General features: G+C 36.7%; 2 protein-coding genes across 3 annotated transcripts in view; one reads left to right on the top strand and one right to left on the bottom strand.

Annotated features, from left to right (window-relative positions):
• Positions 1–16: 16 nt before the first annotated feature.
• Positions 17–2,597, bottom strand: LOC100876063 (aladin). Of its 2 annotated transcripts, none has more exons than XM_076540362.1 (6): positions 2,486–2,597; positions 1,950–2,328; positions 1,497–1,614; positions 944–1,413; positions 554–878; positions 17–471 (listed from the first exon to the last, which is right to left on the bottom strand). In XM_076540362.1, exons 2-6 carry the CDS (start codon positions 2,306–2,308, stop codon positions 160–162), a joined length of 1,584 nt encoding a protein of 527 aa, XP_076396477.1. In that variant the 5' UTR covers positions 2,309–2,328; positions 2,486–2,597; the 3' UTR covers positions 17–159. The 2 variants fall into 2 exon arrangements, with proteins under 2 accessions (XP_076396477.1, XP_003707492.2); XM_003707444.3 differs by having other exon boundaries at positions 1,950–2,341; positions 2,486–2,575.
• A 273-nt stretch (positions 2,598–2,870) lies between these two features.
• The window catches only part of LOC100883750 (uncharacterized), an 87,931-nt gene continuing 67,793 nt past the window's right edge, over positions 2,871–23,008 (top strand). Inside the window, exon 1 of the mRNA XM_012294977.2 lies at positions 2,871–3,209. Coding sequence (XP_012150367.2) covers positions 3,155–3,209 — 55 coding nt within the window. The 5' untranslated portion in view covers positions 2,871–3,154. The remainder of the gene's footprint in view (positions 3,210–23,008) is intronic.

Raw genomic sequence — 23,008 nt, 5'->3', positions numbered from 1 at the left:
GACCGAGAACATCGTGTCGGGTACAAATGATTTATTGCTCTTTCATGCTCGACTTAATAAAAAATATTTGTAACACTTGTACATTGATCAATATAGAAGTATTCAACGACGTATCACAACGGGAAGACAGATTTTTTGCTCAGAGGTTAGCGATTGACGCTAACCGTATGTAGCGGTTAAATTAAAATTATAGGTCTCGTTTCGTAATGAAAACGAGTTGGACGTTAACGAGTAATTCGTACTGATATTAACTGCACTTTCATTTTCTACTATGGGAAAATGCTGTATACGACCGCTGCTCCAAGCGATTGTTAAACAAATCACACTGGATTTATCATTACACTTTTGATAGAAATTCATGCAATTCGGAACTTCGCCTGGGAATCCTTTAATAAGGCAACCTGGTTTTAGTTCGATCACCCTTGACAGATTTCCCAACTTGGTTTTAACTAATGCAATCCAGGGGCTGTCCTATATAATTAGAAAATCGATGAGAATTTTAAATTCGACATGTTAGGTTATCGGATCGAAGCATGATGTAGATAAACTATACCTGAAACAATATAGCGAGATATTTTCCCGTAGGATCCCATTCCATCGCGACTATTCTGCCACCGACTGAAACGTAATCGTCGTCCGAAGAGAAATTGACTTTTGCTAAGTCTATCAAAGGCACGGCCATTTGTACTTCGTCGAAAGACGTTTTCTTAACGTCGAAAATGTTCTTTTGTAAAGGTAACGAGAAAATCGTAGTAGGATCTTCAGTTGAAGCGAATAAGAGGGTCAAATTAGGCCCGAAACATGCAACTGCTACACGACCACTAGGTACTGTCCATTTATCTACATGCCATGGTGTTGCAACTCCAGTATTCCAAATTCTATAAAGCAGCAAAGTTAGAAAAAAAAAGACATGAAAATATGCATAAAAGAAAACAAGATATACCTAAATATGTTTCTACACGTAGCAGAAAATAAATGGGATCCACAGGTTGACCAGCGTGTGAAGCATATACCACCACCTCCTACTCGCCTCAACGGAACACCTTCCTTCCTGGATGTATCCCAGACAATCATACTTGTGTCTGCGGGTGAGCATGATACCAGCAAATCACCCTGCGGATGCCATGTAACATTTGTTACAGGCGCATGATTGCGATGTTTTAGAAACACTGCATGACTAAGAGAATTACTGGCTGCTCCTAATTCTATTGTCCAAACTAAAACACCTCCATGACATGCTACTGCCAATTCCTTTCCAGCAAGTGGTCTCCAGCTTACACAACAAACTGACTTTTGAGCACTGTGCCTCAGTATTGGTACTACTGGTATTCCTTGAGAGAATATACGCATACGATCATCTCTCGTGACAACTGCTAGTCTTGGACAATGTGGGTGCCAAGAAATACATCTGATCTAAAAATTAATGTTAAAATGCAAATTTATAAGTAATATATATTTATATTATGTATATTATATTATTTACATTTATGTCTTACAAGAGATGCTTCCCAATCCCGTGTATGGACTACATCTACAACCGATCCAGATCCAGAAATAGGTAAAATTTCTCGTTGATATAACCCTTTATCTAATAAATCTAATCCCTGTTTAAGCCTGTAATTAAAAACACCTAATTATCTATCCAAAATTAAATGCAATTTGCATAACATGTTCTTAAACAAATGAGGGTATGGACCAATTAAAACACATAAAATGAAACATTTTATATAATGTGAATAATTAGGCTAAATTATCCACAGTTCTTCGAGTGCTATTAAAAAATGAAAGTAAATATATAAGTGTATAAAAATGACTGTGACAATTGAAACATGTTTTAACTTAAACATACCCATGTAAGATTAGAAACAATTCACATATGTTTCATTCAGGTTAGATATAAAAGGAAACTTATCAGATTAAATAAGACTCATTTTATGTCAATTAAAAACCTTGTAGCTATCCAATGTATGACCGTCGTAACTTCTTGAGGTTCTGCGGATGCAGCAACATAGATAGCTTCAATTAATCCTTTCTCTCTCCATATGCTGGCAAGTTTCTTAAAGATACTATCATGAACAGGTAAAAATAAATCATCGGCGCAAACTGTTCGTGCCGTTTCTCGCGTAGCAAGAATATCTGGGGCAATTGAAACTTCTGGATATTCTCGTATATATTTGGCAAATGGTTGCAACTCATCTTGTAGCTTCTCATAATTGCAATAGTGCAAAGTATTTCCTATGAATCCAACAGCAGCTGGCTCATCGAATGAAGGGGCATCGAAATCTTGCAGTGACAATATTTTCAACATGATTAACTGTTCTGCCTAACCTATAACAGCACACTATGAAACAATAAAAGATATCATACATCCGAACAAATATGACTTAACAAACATATAACAAATAATAATTTTTACAAAAACATTATTTCAATAATTATTAGTGTGAAAAAGTATTCAAAATTTTCCGCAATAGTAACTGCATACCTCGCACAACTGAAGCCGGATAAAATGGCTACTGACAGTTTACATCAGTTGCTATGGTAACAACCAATCTCTATGCAGTATTATCACGCTACTGCGCATGCGTCGTGTGTCTGCCATTCAAAATATTTTACTCTCAAAGAGACACTTTAAATTAATGTCATTAATACAAACTCGCATGACATTCGATATTTTTGCGTTTATATGTCGCAATAGAGTTTAAGGAATAAAAAGAAGTTTATTTTCAGAGATGGAGATTTTCCGAAGTTATGAAATATAGGACTAAGAAATTGAACCTACGGCGGGACACGTCGAATGTGACAGAGACAGAGGTAGGGGATCGGCTTGAGCAGGGTGGGGACCAAAATGGAGGGGTGAGGTGGGGACAGCAGCAGTATGCGGTCGCTATTCGTGCGGCGTGGATTACGTATTAGAGTTGTCTTCTGCTACGAGCAGGCCTCGTAACGTCGGTTCATTTCGTTCTGAAAGCTATTTATCTCGCGACGAACAGCAACACGGCGCACGGTTGATAAAATGCTACCGCGAAGATAGTGGCAACGATCTGTCACGATGAACATGATTTCGGTGGAGCTTTCGTTCTAGAAAGTCGGCCGAGATCGCTGGGCAGACGAGAGACAGAAGGGAGGAGGACCAGCTCGGTCTTCACGAGAGATGGGCAAGAAGGGTTCTAAGCGGAAAACTCGATGGAGAACTCTCAGCATCGGTGGTGAGCTTCATTAATAAATTAAAAATCCCCTAATGGTAGTTGCAGCTGCATTTACCCGCTCGCATGCTCGTGACTAGTCGTTGATCTATTACCAGAAATAAACGTCGTAGACGTAGATCAGGTATTGCCATTTTGCCGTCTACGAAGTATCGAACGTAGTCAGTTTACAACCCCGAATTGTCCCCGAACAATCACGATTCAAAGAAACACTTCACGCCGGGCCTCGACATTGTCGTTTTCGCCCGGTAACCGAGAAAAAAAGCACCGCGTACCCGTGTCACGGATAAACAAGGGCACGAGATGATTGTCGCATAGATGAACGAGGTTACTGTGAGCCGTTTCATCCGGTGACACCGCGAGGCGGAATTTCGTCGTTCTGTCTAGGACCGTTTTCCAGTCGAGCCATCGATCCGTGGCACCCTCCATGATTTTCCTTCCCTCGTCGAAATGTGTCTAGCTAAAGCAACCGCTCTACACGCGACCTTACCTATGTCTAGGCTGTTCCTCGCGGAAAGCCTGTCTCTCGGCCGGTGTATCTCGCTCGTCGATGACCCGTTTTACTATTACGCTTTCATCTATACCCGTCCTAGTGACATATCTAGTACAAACTCGGACGCGAAAATTGCACGATTTATTCCGTACTTCCGCATGCTTTCTTATAACCCTTGTCTCGATCGCTTTCTGTACAACGTTTCACGTTTGCCGTCGCGAAGCTTCCAAAGAGAAATGTATATTCTCTCTTCGTGTCATTTTCTATGCATGTACAAAGTTTATGTGCCGAGTTCTCGAAAGATACGTTACGAAGATAAAGAAATGTGAAGGGTTGGAAAATTCAGTTTGGTTAGTACATAGATTACCGACCGTGTGCTGTCGAAGAAGGGTGCAAGATGGTGGTATTTGGTACTGTAGTGTTAGCCACTGTAAGACAGCATTTCTTTTTGTTCCATTTTATTAAATTGATAAATGCAAAAGAACTCTAGAAAGATGTAATTCGTAATTTGCACGTCCATACTTATTTTTGTACCGTGTGTTGAAACACGTGCGCGTTTCCTGTCGTTGTTTCGTGAATGTGTTATATCGTCCATCAGGCTCGTAAACACAACTCTGTTTTGTTTATAACACGACTTGTAGAATTTATTTATCTGGATCTGAAGTGTCATACGCGGTCAACGTCATAATACACGCGTGACATTAGGTTAGTAGCAAGCTCGACACATTTAATTACTAAATCTAATGTAACTGTATATTTTTAGATTTGTACATGCACTTTATTTTGAGAGGTTCTAGCATTATTATGTGACGTATTGGTGTTTATCAGTCTAGTTCACGTTATCGTCGTCTGATAAGGTTAGGAGGGTTCACGCTTGCCAACTACATTAGATGCTATATGTTTAACTGAGAGTTTCTACCCTTAATTTTACTTTTCGAGAACATTCAATATTTTTCTCTGTATTGTTGCCGCTTTCAGTCACATTTTTTATAAACTTTTAAATTTGTAAATTAGATAATTTTCATTGGTTTACTCTACTAATAAATAATATAGTTGAGAGACAATTTTGATATTTCAGAATTATCGAAATAATTTTTATTATTGTTATGGAGTTAGAATATTTGAATGTTTGAATTTTGGGTCCTTAGAAGTTTCAGATTTTAGGAATATTAAAATTTTAGGATTTTATAATGAATTCAGATTTTGAGACATCCATTATCATGAAAATAATTTTAACCTCTAAAAATTAATAGGTTATTATATGTAAAAAAGAGTAGTTCATATAAAACGTATCGAAAATGTCATCGAAGTGATTTTGAAAACTCGTCTATACGTCATGTAAAAATACGATTGTTTCGCGCGTTTGTGATGCAGTAGTTTAATAAGAAAAGGTGGTTTGTGCTTTTTCCTATTTGTGGGGAACATAGCGGAACGGATTAAATATTCTCCTGGCAATGGCAATTTATTTCGAAAATTGGAAACATACCGGGTAGAATTGCGCAACGGTGTTTTCCACGCGTGAGGTAGGTAAAACGAAGGTTATGTACATGTGCACGTTCGCGATAAAAATTCTCGCACCTTGGACGTTTCAAAAAGATATCTCCATTTGCTACGTTATAATTAAGGTTTGAACGTCGTAACTCGTGGAATTAATGTTTTGTTTTACGGTTGAAACGCTGCCAATTATTCTACCCTTTACAATGATTACATTCGTATACAGTTTTACGCGTTGCGAGTGTAAGAAATTCGGCGCATGCGCAGTGCGTGAAAATATATCGAAACTGTTACATGATGAATGAGCAGGTTGGAAATAATTAACAATTTTTTATTATTCTGATATTGTTAGCGACATTACGCTGAAAGCTTATGTTAATACAAATTCACGTGGTTTCATTTACTTACATTTTTCGAAGCATTCGTAATAGCGAAATAGAAAATATAAGTTTGTTTTATTTTGAAAGTTACAGCGTTCGTTGCATCATAGAATAATTTTTCCGATACATCGATACTCATCAGTCACTGAATAATTAATTATACCATACTTTCATGGGATTAATATTTTGTAACAGCTGCCATCTAATTAGTGAATAGTAATTCGATTGGCAGCTATCGAAATAATAAATCGAAACTGTGTATTGAATAGCCGTCAAATAGTGCGCGCGAAATTCAAATTTGATCTTGCTCCAGATCGAGTAACTCGTAGTTTCGATCTTATAATTGTGACAACCGTTCGATATAAAAGTATGACATAAATATGAAATAAATATTAACCGTGCATATAATACAGTTACTTATAGATTGATCCATATGAACTAGTTTATCTAGTACAATTATGATGCAGAAATTGTGAATAATTGTTTAGTGAAGAGGTTGAATGCTTTCATAAATCCTCTCAAGTATTTAATTTTTAATCGAAGTAAATATGAATAATCATTCGTCCAATATATCTGTTGTATTTTCCATTACAGAAACAATAAAAATCTTCGTTTTACAAAAATATAGTGTATGGCAGATATGACGATTTAAGATAGATTTTTGAAATATTTTTTCTTGAAAACTGAGCTTTTGATAGCAAAAATTTTATCTACACTTGATTAACTTTTTCATGTGGAATTTTTCTGTGTTCAATTCGAGACATCCCGTATCGGTTAAATGGTTTGTTCAGACGATTCCGTTAGACGATGGAAAGGGGGGAGGGAAACCAAGTCGCTGTCCCCCACAAAAATGTACGTCGGCCAAGAATTCAGGATCTGCAACCCTTGACATTCACGGTCTTTCTCTCGTGGGGGTCAAAGATCTTCGGCGAAAACGAAAGAGAGCTATGGCGGAGTTGAAAGAGAGAGGGGTTGGAACCGAGCGAATCAATAGGAACAGCCGTTGCGCCTCGATCGCGATGCTGTTCGAACTTGGGAACGAATCCTATTATGTTGAAAAAAGATGAAAACGATGTTGTTACAAGGGTACTTTAGTTCCGGACGAATGTCTTCGAAAATAATACGATTATTCCGCGGTAAAATGCAAACACCCTAGTAATATATCTTGATGATAAAAGTGTTTTGACAAGTTGGGTTGAATCGATAACGGCAGGGTAACGTATGGAATTGTATTACGTGGCAATGTATTGTGTGTGGCGATGTAACGAGTGGAAATACAATGCATAATAATGCATTGCGTGGCAATATAGCGCGTGGGAATACAGTGTATAATTGCGTGGCACCACGTGGCAGTAGAATTCATGGTAATATAGCACGTGGTAATTTTATACGTGGCAATATAGCACGTGGTAATTTTATACGTGGCAATATAGCGCGTGGTAATTGTATATGTTAGCGTCAACGTATTTTGGAGGGTCGTTGAGGGCAATTAGCCTGTGCTATTTTGCCTTTGAACGATTTATGATAGGGATGGACTATGTGAGGTCTATGCGAGAGGTTGTTTATGAGAGTCTAAGTGAGGCGACAGATGATGGCTATTGACTTGGAGTCAAGTGGTCATCAGATGTCGCAGGACTGTGTTCTTTGTCAGTTTGTTATTGCTTTGCCTAAATGTATAGGAACGTTGTTCCTAAAGGATCTGGCCACGGAGTGGGGAAGGCATCCTTGCCTTTGGTAAGAGGACTGAGTTTGACCTCTCAGCACTTACCCCAGAACCTTGAGTTGAATCGGTCTTTGCCTTTGCCTTTTTGCCTAGCAGAATATTTTTATAGTGCTTTCGATTTCTAACATCAGAAGTGGGATTACGTGACGCCGCCCGGATACAGTGAATTGCGATTATTCAGTGTATCGTTGTTGTTGTGCGTGTGTATTTCTTTGTGACACTTAAAACATTAATTGTATTTTACAATGGAATCGGGTGCGCCGCTATCTTCCCTTGACGAGCTCGTTCGTCAGGTGTTGTTGAAGATCGGAGAGAGTGTTGCATCGTGTTCCGCGACCTCCGGGAATTCGACTGCTCCTACACAGACTGGAGTTATTCCTGAATTTAGTGGTAGTGACATTGGGGAGGATGCGAACAGTTGGTGCAAGGTAGTGGAGGAGATTACAAAGGCTTGTTCGACCCAAGTGCGTTTGAATTTGGCGACGCATGCGTTAAGGGGGCCCGCGAAATCGTGGTATCACGACTGGAAGGGTCAGCCACGCACGTGGGAGAAATTTAGTGAAGATTTGTGTTCGGTCTTTGTAACGAGAAAAAACTTACATGAAAGACTGTCTCGCGCCGTGGCGTATAACAGTGATTCCGCAAAGACGTACGCCGAATATGCGCGTACGAAACTGTTCTACCTGGAACAAACTCGTGTCGCGTTCCAGACGGGAGAATTGATTGAGCTCATTATAGGAGCCGTGACGGATCAGACCATTCGGCAATCATTGTTAAATGGTCAGTATAAAACCACAGCCGAGTTAATAGTGGGCTTAACACAGTTTGTGAAGCCTACCACGGAGAAGGAAGCATCAGAGGATCGTCGCAAGGAGCAAGCTGATAAGCAGCAACGGGGCAAGAAGCGCTGCTATTCATGTGATGAAGTGGGGCATATTCAAGTTAATTGCCCAAAAAAAGCGGAAGCTGGAACAGAAAGAGAAACCAGGGAAGCGCCTGACGTGCACCTTTTGCTCGAAGAAGGGGCACGAAGAATCAAATTGTTGGGCGAAACAGCGCGCACCATCTCAGCCAGGACGTAAGAGGGCTGAAGCAAATATTTGCAGTCTGGCAGATTGTAAGACTACGCCAGTGTTGATACAAGGAGTGTTGGTGCCTTCATTATTGGACACAGGAGCAGATTGCTCCCTAATTAAGGAGAGTGTGGCACGGAAGGCGAACTGTAAGGTTATGCCGAGTGCAACAATAGTGCGTGGTTTGGGTAACGTGAGTGTGACGACATTGGGGCGTACCACGGTTATCCTACAAGCGGAAGATGCATCCGTTGAATTGGACTTTCTGGTGGTGGCTGACGAAGATTTGGCCTATGACGCAATTGTGGGGAGGAACGTCCTGGAAGGCGGAAACCTGAGGTTGGTGACCAGCGCGGAGGGAACCAGATTGCAGCGCGTTGACGAAACATCTTCGCCGGAGAAAAGGACCGTGGGCCAATGCTACGTTGTTGGCAGTGGAAATTCTGATGAACGGAGCGTCCTGGAGTCGCTGATAGGAAAGTATCAGCACATGATAGCTCCTACGGATTCTTCTCGATGCGTAACGACCGGGGAGATGAAAATTAATACGAAGTCCGACCAGGTAATAAATTACCACCCGTACCGTCTGTCCCTCGCGGAGCGAGAAAAGGTATGTGCTATTGTTACTGATTTACTTAGTAAGAATATAATTCGTGAAAGCACTTCTTCGTTCGCGAGTCCGATTATTTTGGTTAAGAAGAAGAACGGTAGCGACCGCATGTGTGTCGACTATCGCGCTTTGAATAGGATAACGGTTAAGGATCGTTACCCCTTACCGTTGATTGAGGATCAACTTGATCGGTTGGGTAAAGGAAAATATTTTACTACTTTAGATATGGAATCTGGCTTTCATCAGATTCCGATAGCCAGTGATTCCATTGAGAAGACCGCGTTTGTGACTCCGGATGGTCATTATGAATATCTTAGGATGCCATTTGGGTTATCGAATGCACCGGCCGTGTTTCAAAGGGCTATAAATAGGGCATTAGGACCGTTAAGAAACTCAGTAGCTTTAGTTTACATGGATGATATTTTAATTCCTTCAGAGACAATTGAGGAAGGTTTGCAAAAATTAGATCTCGTTCTGAAGGCTTTGTCGGAAGCTGGTTTTACTTTGAATCTGGCGAAATGTAAATTTTTTGAGACTACGGTAGAGTATTTGGGTAGGGAAGTTTCTGCCGACGGAATTCGACCTGGCAAGGGGAAATTGAAAGCGCTGCTTGAGGCACCTGTCCCCACGAACGTGCGTCAGGTTCGACAGTTTATGGGCCTGGCGAGTTATTTTCGCAAATTCGTCCCGGAATTTGCTTCGCGTGCCTCGCCCATTACAAAACTGTTGCGAAGGGATCAATCGTGGCAGTGGGGTCAGGAGCAGGAGAGCGCTCGACAGTATATTTTATCGAATCTTAGCTCGCAACCTTTGTTAGTCGTTTTTGATCCGGTTCGCGAGACGGAACTCCACACTGACGCTAGTTCAATTGGTTACGGGGCCATATTGTTTCAGCGTGTGAATGGAGATTTACGGGTAGTCTCTTATTTTAGTCGTCGGACAACTCCGGAAGAGTCACGGTATCACTCTTATGAATTGGAAACGTTAGCCATAGTTAATGCCCTTAAATATTTTCGCGTGTATTTGTTGGGGATTAAGTTTAAAATCGTTACTGACTGTAACGCCATTAAAGCCACCAGTACAAAAAAGGATTTGTTGCCTCGTATTGCCCGGTGGTGGGTTTACCTTCAGGATTTTACTTTTGATTTAGAGTATCGTAAGGGAAAGTATGTTGAACACGTAGACTTTTTAAGTAGGAATCCGCCGGTAGACCGTCAGGTAAATGTCATTTGTGAAGGGTCGTGGTTAGAGTTAGCGCAGGCTAAAGATCCGGAGACCCAGGATATAATAAACCGAGTCCGCAATAAAGAATCGATTAGTAGTGATTATGTTATTAGGCAAAATATCCTATGTAGGAAAATATTAAAGGATAATGGGCGGACGATTTATAGGAATTATGTACCGAAGGGGAGTCGGTTTGGATTGTTGCGTTTGTACCATGACGAAAATTGTCATGTAGGGTTCGATAAAACGTATGACCGTATCGCACAAAGGTATTGGTTCCCGCGTGCACGGAGTTTTGTAAAGAAATATTTAGAACATTGTATAACGTGTGTTGTTGCGAAGAAACATAGTGGGCCGAAGCAGGGGTTATTGCATTCGATACCTAAATCGGCGATTCCGTTTGACACCATACATGGTGATTGTGTAGGACCATTTCCCGAATCGCGGGATGGTTATAAACATATATTGATAATTGTTGATAGTTTTACGAAGTACGTTCAACTGATCGCATTAAAGTCCTTGAGTGGCCCGGAAACATTGCAGGTTTTTCGTGATCGGCTAACTCTTTTCGGTACACCGCGACGGGTGGTCCTTGATCGTGCGACGAATTTTACTTATAAGCCGCTTCAACAGCTATTTTGTAGACATGGGGTAGAATTACATTTAATTGCTACCGGGGCACCGCGAGCGAATGGACAGGCGGAACGGTATGTGGCTACTGTGACGAATCTGCTTACGGTTGAAGCAGCAAATTCGACAGAATGGCCGAACAAAATTCCGAAAATTCAGTTGTCTTTAAATACGACTGTACAGAGTTCGACCGGGTTTTCACCTATGCGATTGTTATTGGGGATCGAGCGTAGTGCAGGTAGTGCAGCAGCGGCCGAAAGAGAACTTCCGGAAACGGGAGAGCGGATCGACATCGTCGCAGATAGAGCTCTCGCGGCGGAACGATTAGTTAAGAATGCTGAATTGCAGGATAGGCGCTTTAATAAACATCGTAGGGATACTGTTGATTATAAAGAGGGTGATACGGTATTTGTGCGCCCTGCGGATACTCGTCGGGCTAAGCTAGATGTAAAATTTATAGGACCTTTTAAAATAGTTCGGGTATTAGAAAAGGACAGATTTGAAATTGTCGGGAAAAGCGGTAAATCGCAGGTAGCGCCGAAAGACCGGTTGCGGTTGTGGAAAGGCGAATGGTCAGGTGATAATGATTTAGTTTCGGACGATGAACCGTGTTAGCGGTTTAATTTAAAAATAATATTTTAGAGTTAGGTTAGCTACATTCTGTATAAAATTTAAAAAAAAAGAAAAAACATAGTATTTTAGTATTAATTTATGTAATCTTTAGTTTATTTTTCTCATTATTTTCTTATGTTAATTGGTATTTATTAGTGTTTTAGAATTTTCGGTATAATAAATTATATTAAAGGAATAGATTTTTGTTAGTTTTGTATTTCCTTATTTGTTTAGTTGCCTAAACATTTAGATTATAGTTAGGCAAGAAGGCTAGGTATTTGATGAATGTTTATGAGAAAGATTAATTGGTTGTTGCAATTCTATGTGGTGCTAGTTGAGTGCCAGGTTGAGATGGAATGTTGACTGATTGGGTCAATAGTTTTATATGAGTGTACGGAGGAAAAGATTATGGTATGAATTGGGCTATGGGGACACGTGGTGTCTGCCAGCAAAAGTTGAATGTGGGATACGCATCTTGTGGACGGTATCGTTTGTTTGCGCGGTATTCGCCAGTTTGTGAATACCGTGGCTGCCGGATGATACTGTGAGTGTCATCTGGAGGTGACGCACTTGCGGGTGTAGTCATCGTGGAAATAACGTATGAAAGGCGACAATGTCGTGTACGGAATAGAGTAACGTTATGTATTCGAAGGAACCTCTATCATTGGGTGACATTAAGGTCATGGATTTGGTATGTTGCCTTGCGAAAGACGACGTTTGAAAGGTACACGAATTGCGCGGAATAGAGGACGTTATGTTGGTAAAGTGTGGCGGTAACTGCAGCAGGGTACAGGTAAAGTACGGAGCTGTGGAGGTTACGACGCCGGGAAACACTTGGTGTGGAAGCGTTTGGTCTTAGCAAGGGCAGGGCACGTGAGAGGTGCGGAGCCAAGGGCTATGTGACCTGGAGACGCTGATGTTGAGAGATTTGATAATCCATGATTGTTATTGCAGTATTGTGTTTGTATTCTTTGTGTGGATGCTTCCCGAGAGCGTGAAGCAGATCAGGTTGGCCGTGTTAGCGTCAACGTATTTTGGAGGGTCGTTGAGGGCAATTAGCCTGTGCTATTTTGCCTTTGAACGATTTATGATAGGGATGGACTATGTGAGGTCTATGCGAGAGGTTGTTTATGAGAGTCTAAGTGAGGCGACAGATGATGGCTATTGACTTGGAGTCAAGTGGTCATCAGATGTCGCAGGACTGTGTTCTTTGTCAGTTTGTTATTGCTTTGCCTAAATGTATAGGAACGTTGTTCCTAAAGGATCTGGCCACGGAGTGGGGAAGGCATCCTTGCCTTTGGTAAGAGGACTGAGTTTGACCTCTCAGCACTTACCCCAGAACCTTGAGTTGAATCGGTCTTTGCCTTTGCCTTTTTGCCTAGCAGAATATTTTTATAGTGCTTTCGATTTCTAACATATACATGGCAATATAGTACGTGGTAATTTTATACGTGGCAATATAGCGCGTGGTAATTTTATACGTGGCAATATAGCGCGTGGTAATTTTATACGTGGCAATATAGCGCGTGGTAATTTTATACGTGGCAATATAGCGTGTGGTAATTTTGTATGTGGCTATACAATGCATGGCAATATAGTGTGCGGTAATATATTACTTGGAAATGAAGTGCGTGACAATATGATATATGGCAATATAGCGAATAGTAATATAATTTGTAGTGATTCAGCTTGTGACAATATAATACATGACAATATACAGCGTAGCAATATAACGTATAGTAATGTAAGGCGTGGCAATACAACGCATGACAATATAAGGCGTGGCAATACAACACGTGGTTCAACTTCAACGCAATTAATTTTAAAATGCAATAAACTATGTGTGAATTCAATATTTTGAATATTTAAATATTATTTCGCGTTAAATGTATTTGATTTTTTAAATTCTTTTATAAATTGAATCGTATCAATATCGTTTTGCTCTCTAAGCCTTATAAATCAGTTTAGTATGTTATTGATACGATATGGATTTGATAAATGGTTTAAGCTTGAATGAGATTAATCAAGCATTGAAAAATCCTTGATAAAACATTGATAACGTAATGTTCAATTGGAAGCATGAATGAACCTGCAAGTATATAGGAATTCAGTAGTTCAATCAGAATTTTTATGGAAAGTACATTTTTATTTGATCATGGTGTTTCTTGCCGTTCCCCATAACTAGCGTCAATAATTGACTCGTACTACTGATTCGGGAAGAATACGCCCGTTTCTTCTACTTAATTTCAGAATATTATTCATCTGTATAATAATATCAATTTTTTAAACATTCTATTTTAAAATATCCACGATTCAATATTTAAATATTATATTTTTGTACTATTTTTTTTTCTTTTTGTTAAACAGAAACATCTGTTATTTCGCGTTTTTGACATCTTTTTTTTTACATAGAAATTTTAAAAATTGCGTTACGTGATCTCACGTGTATTGTAAGTCAATACATAAAATCAAGTTCACTGTCTACACAACCAAACAAAGAAATACCTAGACGTGACAAAAATTACACGTTTCAAAATTTGAACATGAATTTCGACCACCATTAATCAGTCATGAACTTTTGGTATGCGTAAGGATGGTTGTGCTAAGTATAACATTGACAAAGCAGCCGGAATGAGGATGAATATGCGTGAACACTGAACACACGTGCGTTTAAAGTTGGGCCACACTGTTGGTTACGTAACCGTCGAGTCTCGCTTTACACTTCGCTATCGATTCTCGAAAGCCAGACGAATAAGCGCGGATGTGCTGGAAACAGTAATAAGCCTTTTTTTTTTTAATTTGTACACGTCCAGTCGTAAAACTGATAATATAGCGGTAGCTGATTGTTAGTGTAAGTTTGCTCGTTAGTGGTTCGCGTTTTAAGAATAGCGATAGAGCGTTGAGTTACAGCGGTAATGTAAGAAAATTAGGATCTATAACGGACGAAGAATGTTCATGCTTTAGCATTAGTTTAGCATGTAGAGTTTTCAAATTTATTAATATATAGATTTCCAGATTATCGATTTTGTAGATTTAAAAATTTGTAGATGTTACAGATTTTTATGTTTATAAATTTTTTATTTTACAGATTTATAAATTTATACACTTATAATTTACAAATGTATACGTTGATTAATTTATAAATTTATATATTGACCAACTTGCAAATTTATAATATTGGTTAATTTACAAATGTATACATTGGTTAATTTGCAAATTTATGTATTGATTATTTTACAGATTTACATATTGATTAATTTTCAAATATACACATTAATTTGTAAATTTATATATTAATTAATTTGTAAATTTACATACTGAGTAATCAACAAATGTACACATTGATTAATTTGCAAATTTATGTATTGATTATATTACAAATTCGTTAATTTGAAAAGTTTCGAATTTTGAACATCAACTGTATCAAAGTAACTTCAACTGACACTTTGAGTACCGGTACTTTAGATTAAAGCGCACTCCAAATATCGATACTCAAAATAGGAAACGATGCTCAAGATCAAACACTCGTAATATCAATCATATATCGATTTTAGAGCATTAAATAACGGTACTCGACCATTATTCAATCTCAAGCATTAAACATCATATGTAATATTCCGCGTTAATAATTCTTTTCTGGAATCAACTTCCAGGTTCCTTTCCGTACACGTAATCACGCGAACGATGACCGTAATCGTGTTTTCACTGAAATCGACAAACATACAAGCAGTCATGGTATTCGATAAACATTTGAAGACATACGTCACGTGACGATAAAGATGTTATGTCACAAATGCATTCTTTGCAGCAAAGTTGATTTCAAGATTTTTAATTGACACTTTTATACGCATTCCATTATTAGAATTAACTAATGCTATGCAATTGTAAAATAGGATCATTGACCGTAATAAAAGGGAGATGTATTTTAACTGTATGAAATCAAATTTTCGTTTAAGTCGAAATAAATTATTGGCAGTATAAAGTGAATTTTTAGATGTTCTTACAATCTTTATAAAAAAAAAAAATGTTGAAATTTATTGCGGAACGGTGAGCATAATGTTATTACAACTTTAAAATAAAATTATCGGTAATACAGAAATACATTTTTTTTCATGCTAAGACGTTCATTACGAACATTAACAGTTATAATAATTATTTCAACATTACAACGTTTAATAATTATTTCAACATTACAAGGTTTAATAATTATTTTAACATTACAAATTATTAACTTATTTCAGTTAATAATAATTATTTCTCTATAAAGTTTTCTATGATTACTCCTCCACGAAATTCTATAATTTTTTTATTTTTTAAGAATGATAGTGAAAATGAAATTTTGCAATTCAGTTTCCAATTTTTTATATTATTTCTTAACCTTAAAATTAGTATCGAGATACCCTTTTGACAAATTACCCATACACAGATTTGGAGAACTAGATAAGTATACTCACTAAAAGGTCTCATATATTATAAAGTTAAACAACCCACTTAACATCAAACTGTTGGGTAATTACCTAAGTACAAAACAAATGTCTAGACGTAAACCTAGATATTTATTATCTCACATATGACGGCAAATTTCATTATTATGTCAGTCCAAAAAGAACAAAAAATTTCGACAATTTCCTGTCCAGGACTTCACTACCCTGGCATAGGCAATCTACCATTATAATATAATACTTCCATAAAAAACAAATGGTTTTTCTCAAAAAGATTTACGTTCTATTTTGTCAAGTTTCATACTCAATGATCCAACGCTTGTCTAAAGTAAAAACTGGAAACTAAGAACCATGACCAGTCTGTTCTACAAGCTTTCCGTACCGTCTACTTTGCTAAGAGTAGAACGTGATTGGACGATCCGATCACGTGGGTAACCCTTCGTTGCCGGCGCCACTGCACCTCTCCCTGACCAAGTTTCTCGCAAACTCACTTCTCGTAGTTTACAATTGTTCCGAAATTTCTTGATCAATTTAATTCGTTGTTCACTCCGTCACACAACGCAATTGTGCACATTCTTTAGTTTCCAGTCTTGCTCTCCTTTACTCTGGTGCGTCTATGGCAGCATAGACAAACTACCATTAAGATGGTAAAAGCGTACACATAATATAGATTCATATTTCTGTGCAAAATCAATAATCTTCATATGAGAGTTCAACTTAAGCTTAAATAAAAAAAAAAAATAATCTTCATCTGTCTTTGTTAAGTGTTATACATATTGTATTTACCAAATTTTGTACTTAATAACTCTTTTTGAAGATTCAGTCTGTTATAAAAGACTGTTAGCAACAATAAGGAGAAATAAAGGAATATAAATATATCAGAATTAGAAAATGCTTTACATGAAAATATGTTTATGTGAAAAAATTGATGTCTAAATGCTTTATGTGAAAAAATTTAAGTCCGATGTGTTTTTGAAAAATGCTACTTCCGTACGTACGAATATTATTCGCACAAATTTGCGATCTTATAAAAATATAGAAGCGTAATTTGGATTATGTTAGTCTGGGAGGCGTTGTTCCTGCGTTAGCGTCGCACGTGGTGCAGATCGTAGACCTTCTCGACGTTCCCGCGGATTACGTAACAAGCTTGGGGAGCCACGAGTAATAAAGCGTGGCTTTGCATGCGTTACGTGTGACTGCTCGAATAGAAGTGTCAGTGTAACGCGTGTGTTCGTAAATACGTTTACGGATGTTTCGTTGTGTGGAAAGATTTAATACGACGACTGGCTAGAGCGTCTCTTATCGTGACGACTCCATTTCATTTTGGCTAGGCAGGTGAATGGATAAGGTGTTCGTTCAAGAAATAGATTTCTTTCAGAATATAATGTAGTATAGTAAGAAAACGATGTAAGTGGAGAAAATTGATGGTACGGAATTAAATGTTCCAAATTGTAGCTCTTGAAATTTAGCGATGTGTATTAAAATATCAAACTATGAGATTTTCAGATTTACGAATTTTTATATTTTAGATTTCGTAAATTTAGATATTTCTCATTTTCTCGTGTACAAAATTCCAATTTTTCAATATTTAAATTTTCTTGAGATTCTTGGATGTATTTGTACCTAAATTCCTATATTTCTGAATTCTTATATTCCAAGGTCTCTATATGCATACTTTCCTACATCTCTAGTTCTTTATATCCCTAGTTTCCTAAATCCCTAATTCCCTGTATCCCCATTTCCGAATATCCCTCGTTCTCTATATCTCTAGTTCCCTATATTTCTAGATCCCTGTATCCCTAGTTTCTTACATCCCCAACACTTCGTATTACTACTTGTCTTCTAATGCTTAGTTTCCAAGTTATCCCTAGTTCCCTATTTCTCTAATTATCGCTAGTTCCTTAATAGCCATAGATACCTAGATATCCCTAGATTCTTAGATGTCCCTAGATCCCTAGATATCCCTGATCCCTAGTTCCCTAGATATCTTTAGCTTTCTAGATTCCCAAATATCCCTAGATCTGTAGATATGCTTAGTTCTTTAGATCCCTAAATATCCTTAGATTCCTAGATATCCCTAGATCCCTAAATATCTTTGATCTCTAGTTCCCTAATTAGCCATAAATACCTAGATATTCCTAGTTCCATAAATGTCTCTAGACCCTTAGTTCCCTACTTTGCCATAAATACATAGATATTCCTAGTTCCCTAGATATCCCTAGACCCTTAATTTTCTAATTATTCCTGGTTTCCCCGTTATCCCTAGTTCCTGATATCCCTAGATTCCAAAAGCCTTTGGTCATTCTTAGGTTTCTAGATTTCTATGTCCGTAAATCACTAGTGTTATAATCATCAATCGAGTAATTGCAGTTGTAATTAAACTTGATCGTTGAGCTCCACTGTCTTCTGCGACAGAAATATGTTTACGCGATAGAGAGTCGAATGACGAAACGAGCGTGCAATGTTTCCACGAGTATTGCGATAACTTGGCAAAAATGCGACGCGATGCGAAACAGAAAAATCGGTTCGTCCACCCCGCACGGGATTCCCTGTTCGCGTGTCGCTTGAAAAGTTAAGTATAAACGTCTCGTGACGGCCGAATCATTCGAAAGCGGAAAGGTCGAGCATGTGATGTGGGCCTCGTGGTCACTCACTTGCTATTCATAACTTGAACTCGAGGTGGCTCGTTCCGCGCGCAGTTTTCGAACGCATTGCGTCGCGACGCGTCGCGTTGCGTCGGTTCACACATGTCATTGCGCTCGGATACGCGGCGCATTCCCACGTGCAACCATTTTAACCTTTTCCAACGGTTCGCACCTTCCTTTCCTGTACGGTCGCAATCAAATTTGCGGTTTTGCAAGAACGTATTCGAACGCATTAAAAATTATGTCGTCCTTGTCAGTAGGTTTATTCAATTTATGGGCTGGCGCTTTAATTTTCTTCCGCGCGAAGAACATTACATTCTAGGGAATATTTTTTTAATATGAAGAAATAATTAGGGTATATTTTACGTATAATATAGATATATTTTCATTGCGAAAATGGAGGACATGAGAAAGTATATTTTTCTATTAAAAAAAGATAAAAAAGTTAGGGTGTATTTTTTTATTAAAACAGCTGATATAATTTTTTATTAAAAAGGATATTTTTTTATTAAAAAATAAAAAGAAGTTGAGGGTACATTTTTGTTACAAAAAATAGGGTATATCTTTTTATTGAAAGAAAAAGGTATATTTTTTTGTGAAAAGTGGTACATCTTTTTTAATAAAAATCAGTGTGAAGTAATATAGATGCCTGCTATAAATGGTTGAATATAATATGGCTTTGGCAATATTATATAACATCATTTTCAGGTAAGAATGTTGTTCAAGTTCGAAAAAGATATGTATAGTATACAGTGAGCTGCTCTAAATGTTTGCAAGTGTCAACTTAGTTTTGCGAAATCTTGCGTTGAAAATATTCCTATGAATAATGATTCATGCTCTAGAAGCGTGGTTATAGATGGTCAGTCACGATTAAACGAAGATGTCCGACAATAATTCTTACACATTGGGAAAACAATTTATATATTATATAACAAAATTTTAGTTATTTAATTAGTAACATGTTATTCAGAAACGATGAAACTTTTTGACCAATACGATTTTATTCGTAAAATTTTTATCAGTTTAATTTAATTTAATTTAGTTTAGTTTAGTTTAATTTTAATTGAATTATTTTTAAACAAAAATTAAAAATATTTCAAAACAAGTTTTGAACGAAGAATAAAAATTGTGTAAATAGGAACATTTGTGGGTGAAACTAAAAATACAGAAAAGAAAATTAAAAGAAATCTCGGCAAAGAGCAACTTCGAGAGAAGTAAAGTAAACTACGGACGATGTGATGGTCGACTATTATTTTGCAAAACCGAGTGTATTGTACTTGCGTTACGTGACTATAGACAGAGCGTACGCTACTTACATACGTGATTACTTTTTTCACTCTTGCACGCAACCGCAAATTACCGCACGAGTTACATACGCTTGTCTCGTTGATTTTCAACGGAGAACGTAAAATTGCTTTCGTAGAGTTAATGTGTGAGATAAAAGGAATCGTACATTTGCAAACATCAAGGGCGGTAATTACTTTTTATGAGTTTTATTGTTTACAGAATGTTATCTACATCTGATGATTTTATCAGAAATTTGTTTTATGGCTTTTTTCTCAATTTCAATCGTTGCTGAGTAGTTGGAGCTGTGTACATACCAAAACAAATTTACTGTATGAAACATAATTTACGAAAAAAAGGTTAATGAAATATGAGCTATTCATCTTTGTGATTATAATGTCCGTATAAATTTAAAAAATGATTTCAAAGCAAAACTGCGGATATAGGAACGATTTATTTTCGTGGCTATAATTATTGAATTTTAATTTAATTTTAGTTTATCGATTTTTAATTCAGTTTTAATTTATTGTGTTTTAAATAAATTTTACTTTATTGAACTTTAATTAAATGTTGGTTTATCGAATTTTAATTAAATGTTGGTTTATCGAATTTTAATTACATTTTGGTATATTGAATTTTAATTAAATTTCAATTTATACAATTTTAATGTACTTTTGACTTATTGAATTAGAAATTTAAAAATTAAAATTTCTACTTTTAAATTTATTTTTTATTTTAAGATTCAATTCTTGACTTTTCAGTTGAACTTTGTTATTTTTTAAAAAAGATGTGAACAGTTTATTTTTGTAATTACAACATTTATATAGAGTTATATCTGTGTAAAATGTTTCTAAGTGATTGTAAGATTCAATGTGTTATTTCAACAACTTCGCGTGGCTTGTCTAATTGCTGAATAATTAGCAGTTTTAAAGTGAACAGTGAATCCTGTATTATCAGCAAGTTAATATCTAAAAGTAGCGTAATTTCTGTCAAATGTATAATTTGTTTATAATGATAGTTTATTAAACATATTCATAAAGCAAATAAATAAGTAATAAAGCAATTATATATGTATCATAGAACAAAATTTTGTAATTTTTCGTACTTAAGTTCTTAACTTCGAAAATTTCCGAATTATTAAATTTCTAAACTTAAAAATCTGAAACTCGAATAATTTGGAAATACGAAAATCGAAAGTTCCTATACTTATCTCTAAAAATTTCTAAATTCCCAAATCGTACAGTTTGGAAACTTAAAAGTATTTTTGTTCTAAATCAAGTTAACTCACATACTAATTTAAGGTTTATACAAAAATTATCTCTTGAATGATTACATTTAATCCGACATAAACTAACCTAATTGGGTAACTTTACTCTTAACGATCACATTGGGGTATGGAACGACCGCAGTCAATTTAGTTTCAATTTTAGCCACTTCATATCCTGATAATTTGAACGAATACCTTTTTGGAAACACCGGTATTTTTACTATTATATTTCTAGCGTGTTCAGTTAAAATTATTGCTCTTTATAGCAAAATTGAAAAAAGTTTGGAATTTTTCTGTGAAAACCATCATTTTAAAATTTTTTCGCGTCTCTGAATTTTTTTTTCGTATTTGAAATTCTTGAATTTATATTTAAATCTAAATTTACTGAAATCAGCTATGAAATATGTTAAAACATCTTTCAATGATTATTTATAATTTCTTTCGAGTTAACATATTGAGTAGATTATTTGTAAGAAACATTTTTAGTGGCTAGGGTCTTAAACGTCCGCCAGGTGTGTTATTCTGACGAAGTGTGACTATTAAGAGTTGATCTAACCTAACCTACCACAATCTTAATGCAACTTAACCTAACCTAATCTGACTGTAACGTAATTCAAAGCTAGCCTAAAACAAAAACGTTCAAACAACGACAAAACTAGCCTAACCTAACCTACTCTAATCTTATTACAACTCAATCTAACCTAATCTGACTGTAACATAATTTAAAACTAACTTAAAATGCTCAAACAACAAAACATCTGAATTGAAATTATAATCTGACCTAATCTTAATTCAGTTCACTCCTAACCTAATTCTAACCCAACGTAACTGTGATCTAGCATAAAGCTCGAACGTCGAAGCGATAGAAGAGCAATATCTGAATTGAAATTAGACGTCGGAGCTATGCAAACAGAAAAGTACAAAAGGATAGCGTGGATAGAGCGCAAGCTCAGCGACGCTACATTTGGCAAATTGTCAAAGGTTCTTTAACCTTTCGGGGCAAGGTAGCGAAAATCGTGAAAATATCCCATCTGAGTTATAGAGCAGTGTAATATTCTTTGCAAATTTTAACAAAAAAAATGTAATGAGAGGTAAATGGATACGAATATAGCAGTATTTGAATCTGTGGAGGCATTAGGATTTGGACATATAGAGGTAAGGTGAAGCGGGGCAAGTGCGTATACAAGCTATTTTTATTACAATGCGTACGAAATTTCTCCATTTCGTATGTTTGTTTCCTTGTTTTGTTTCATTATATCCCTTTTTATATTTCAGCTAAGAGTACTTGTTTGCAGTATAGAGTACTTGCATAATGCAGTGAAAAGCATTTTATAGCAGATTTGTTAATAACTCTGCTCTTGCCCCATTGCATATGAAATAAAGTTTCAAAGTATTTAACTTCAAGTTACGCTCTTCCCTATTTTCGGGGAAAGTACAGAGTAGTTGACATTTTAAACAATTTCCTATTAAAATCAAAATGTACAAGGAAAATTAAGGTCCTAGTTAATATTAATTAAATAGTAGTAATTGTGCAAAGCGTTCGATATCGACAGCGTTAAGTATTTACATAGCAGACTGGAAATACTTACGTTCAAATACCAACTTTATAAAAACCAGTCTGCACTTACCCCACTTCACCTTAGTTGGATACTTTGATATGGGAGTATGAGGATACTTGCATATTTTGATATAGGAATTTAGTATAGGAATGTAGTATAGGAATCTAGTAGTATAGGTTTGTCGGAGTGTGGTAATATAGGGATTTAGGGATCTGGTGATCTAGGAATTTAGGAATATCGAGGTTTAAGTTAATAGGAATGTAGAAATGCAGAGATGTAGAGATCTATGAATATACAAATTTAGGAATATAATAATATTGAGATTTAGAGATCTAGAGATATAGGAATCTAGGGATGTCGCTATTT

This window comes from Megachile rotundata, chromosome 15 (genome assembly GCF_050947335.1).
Source record: "Megachile rotundata isolate GNS110a chromosome 15, iyMegRotu1, whole genome shotgun sequence".
Lineage (NCBI taxonomy): Eukaryota > Metazoa > Arthropoda > Insecta > Hymenoptera > Megachilidae > Megachile > Megachile rotundata.
The sequence above is the reverse complement of the archived record's forward strand: the minus strand, read 5'-3'. Positions and strand labels throughout refer to the sequence as shown.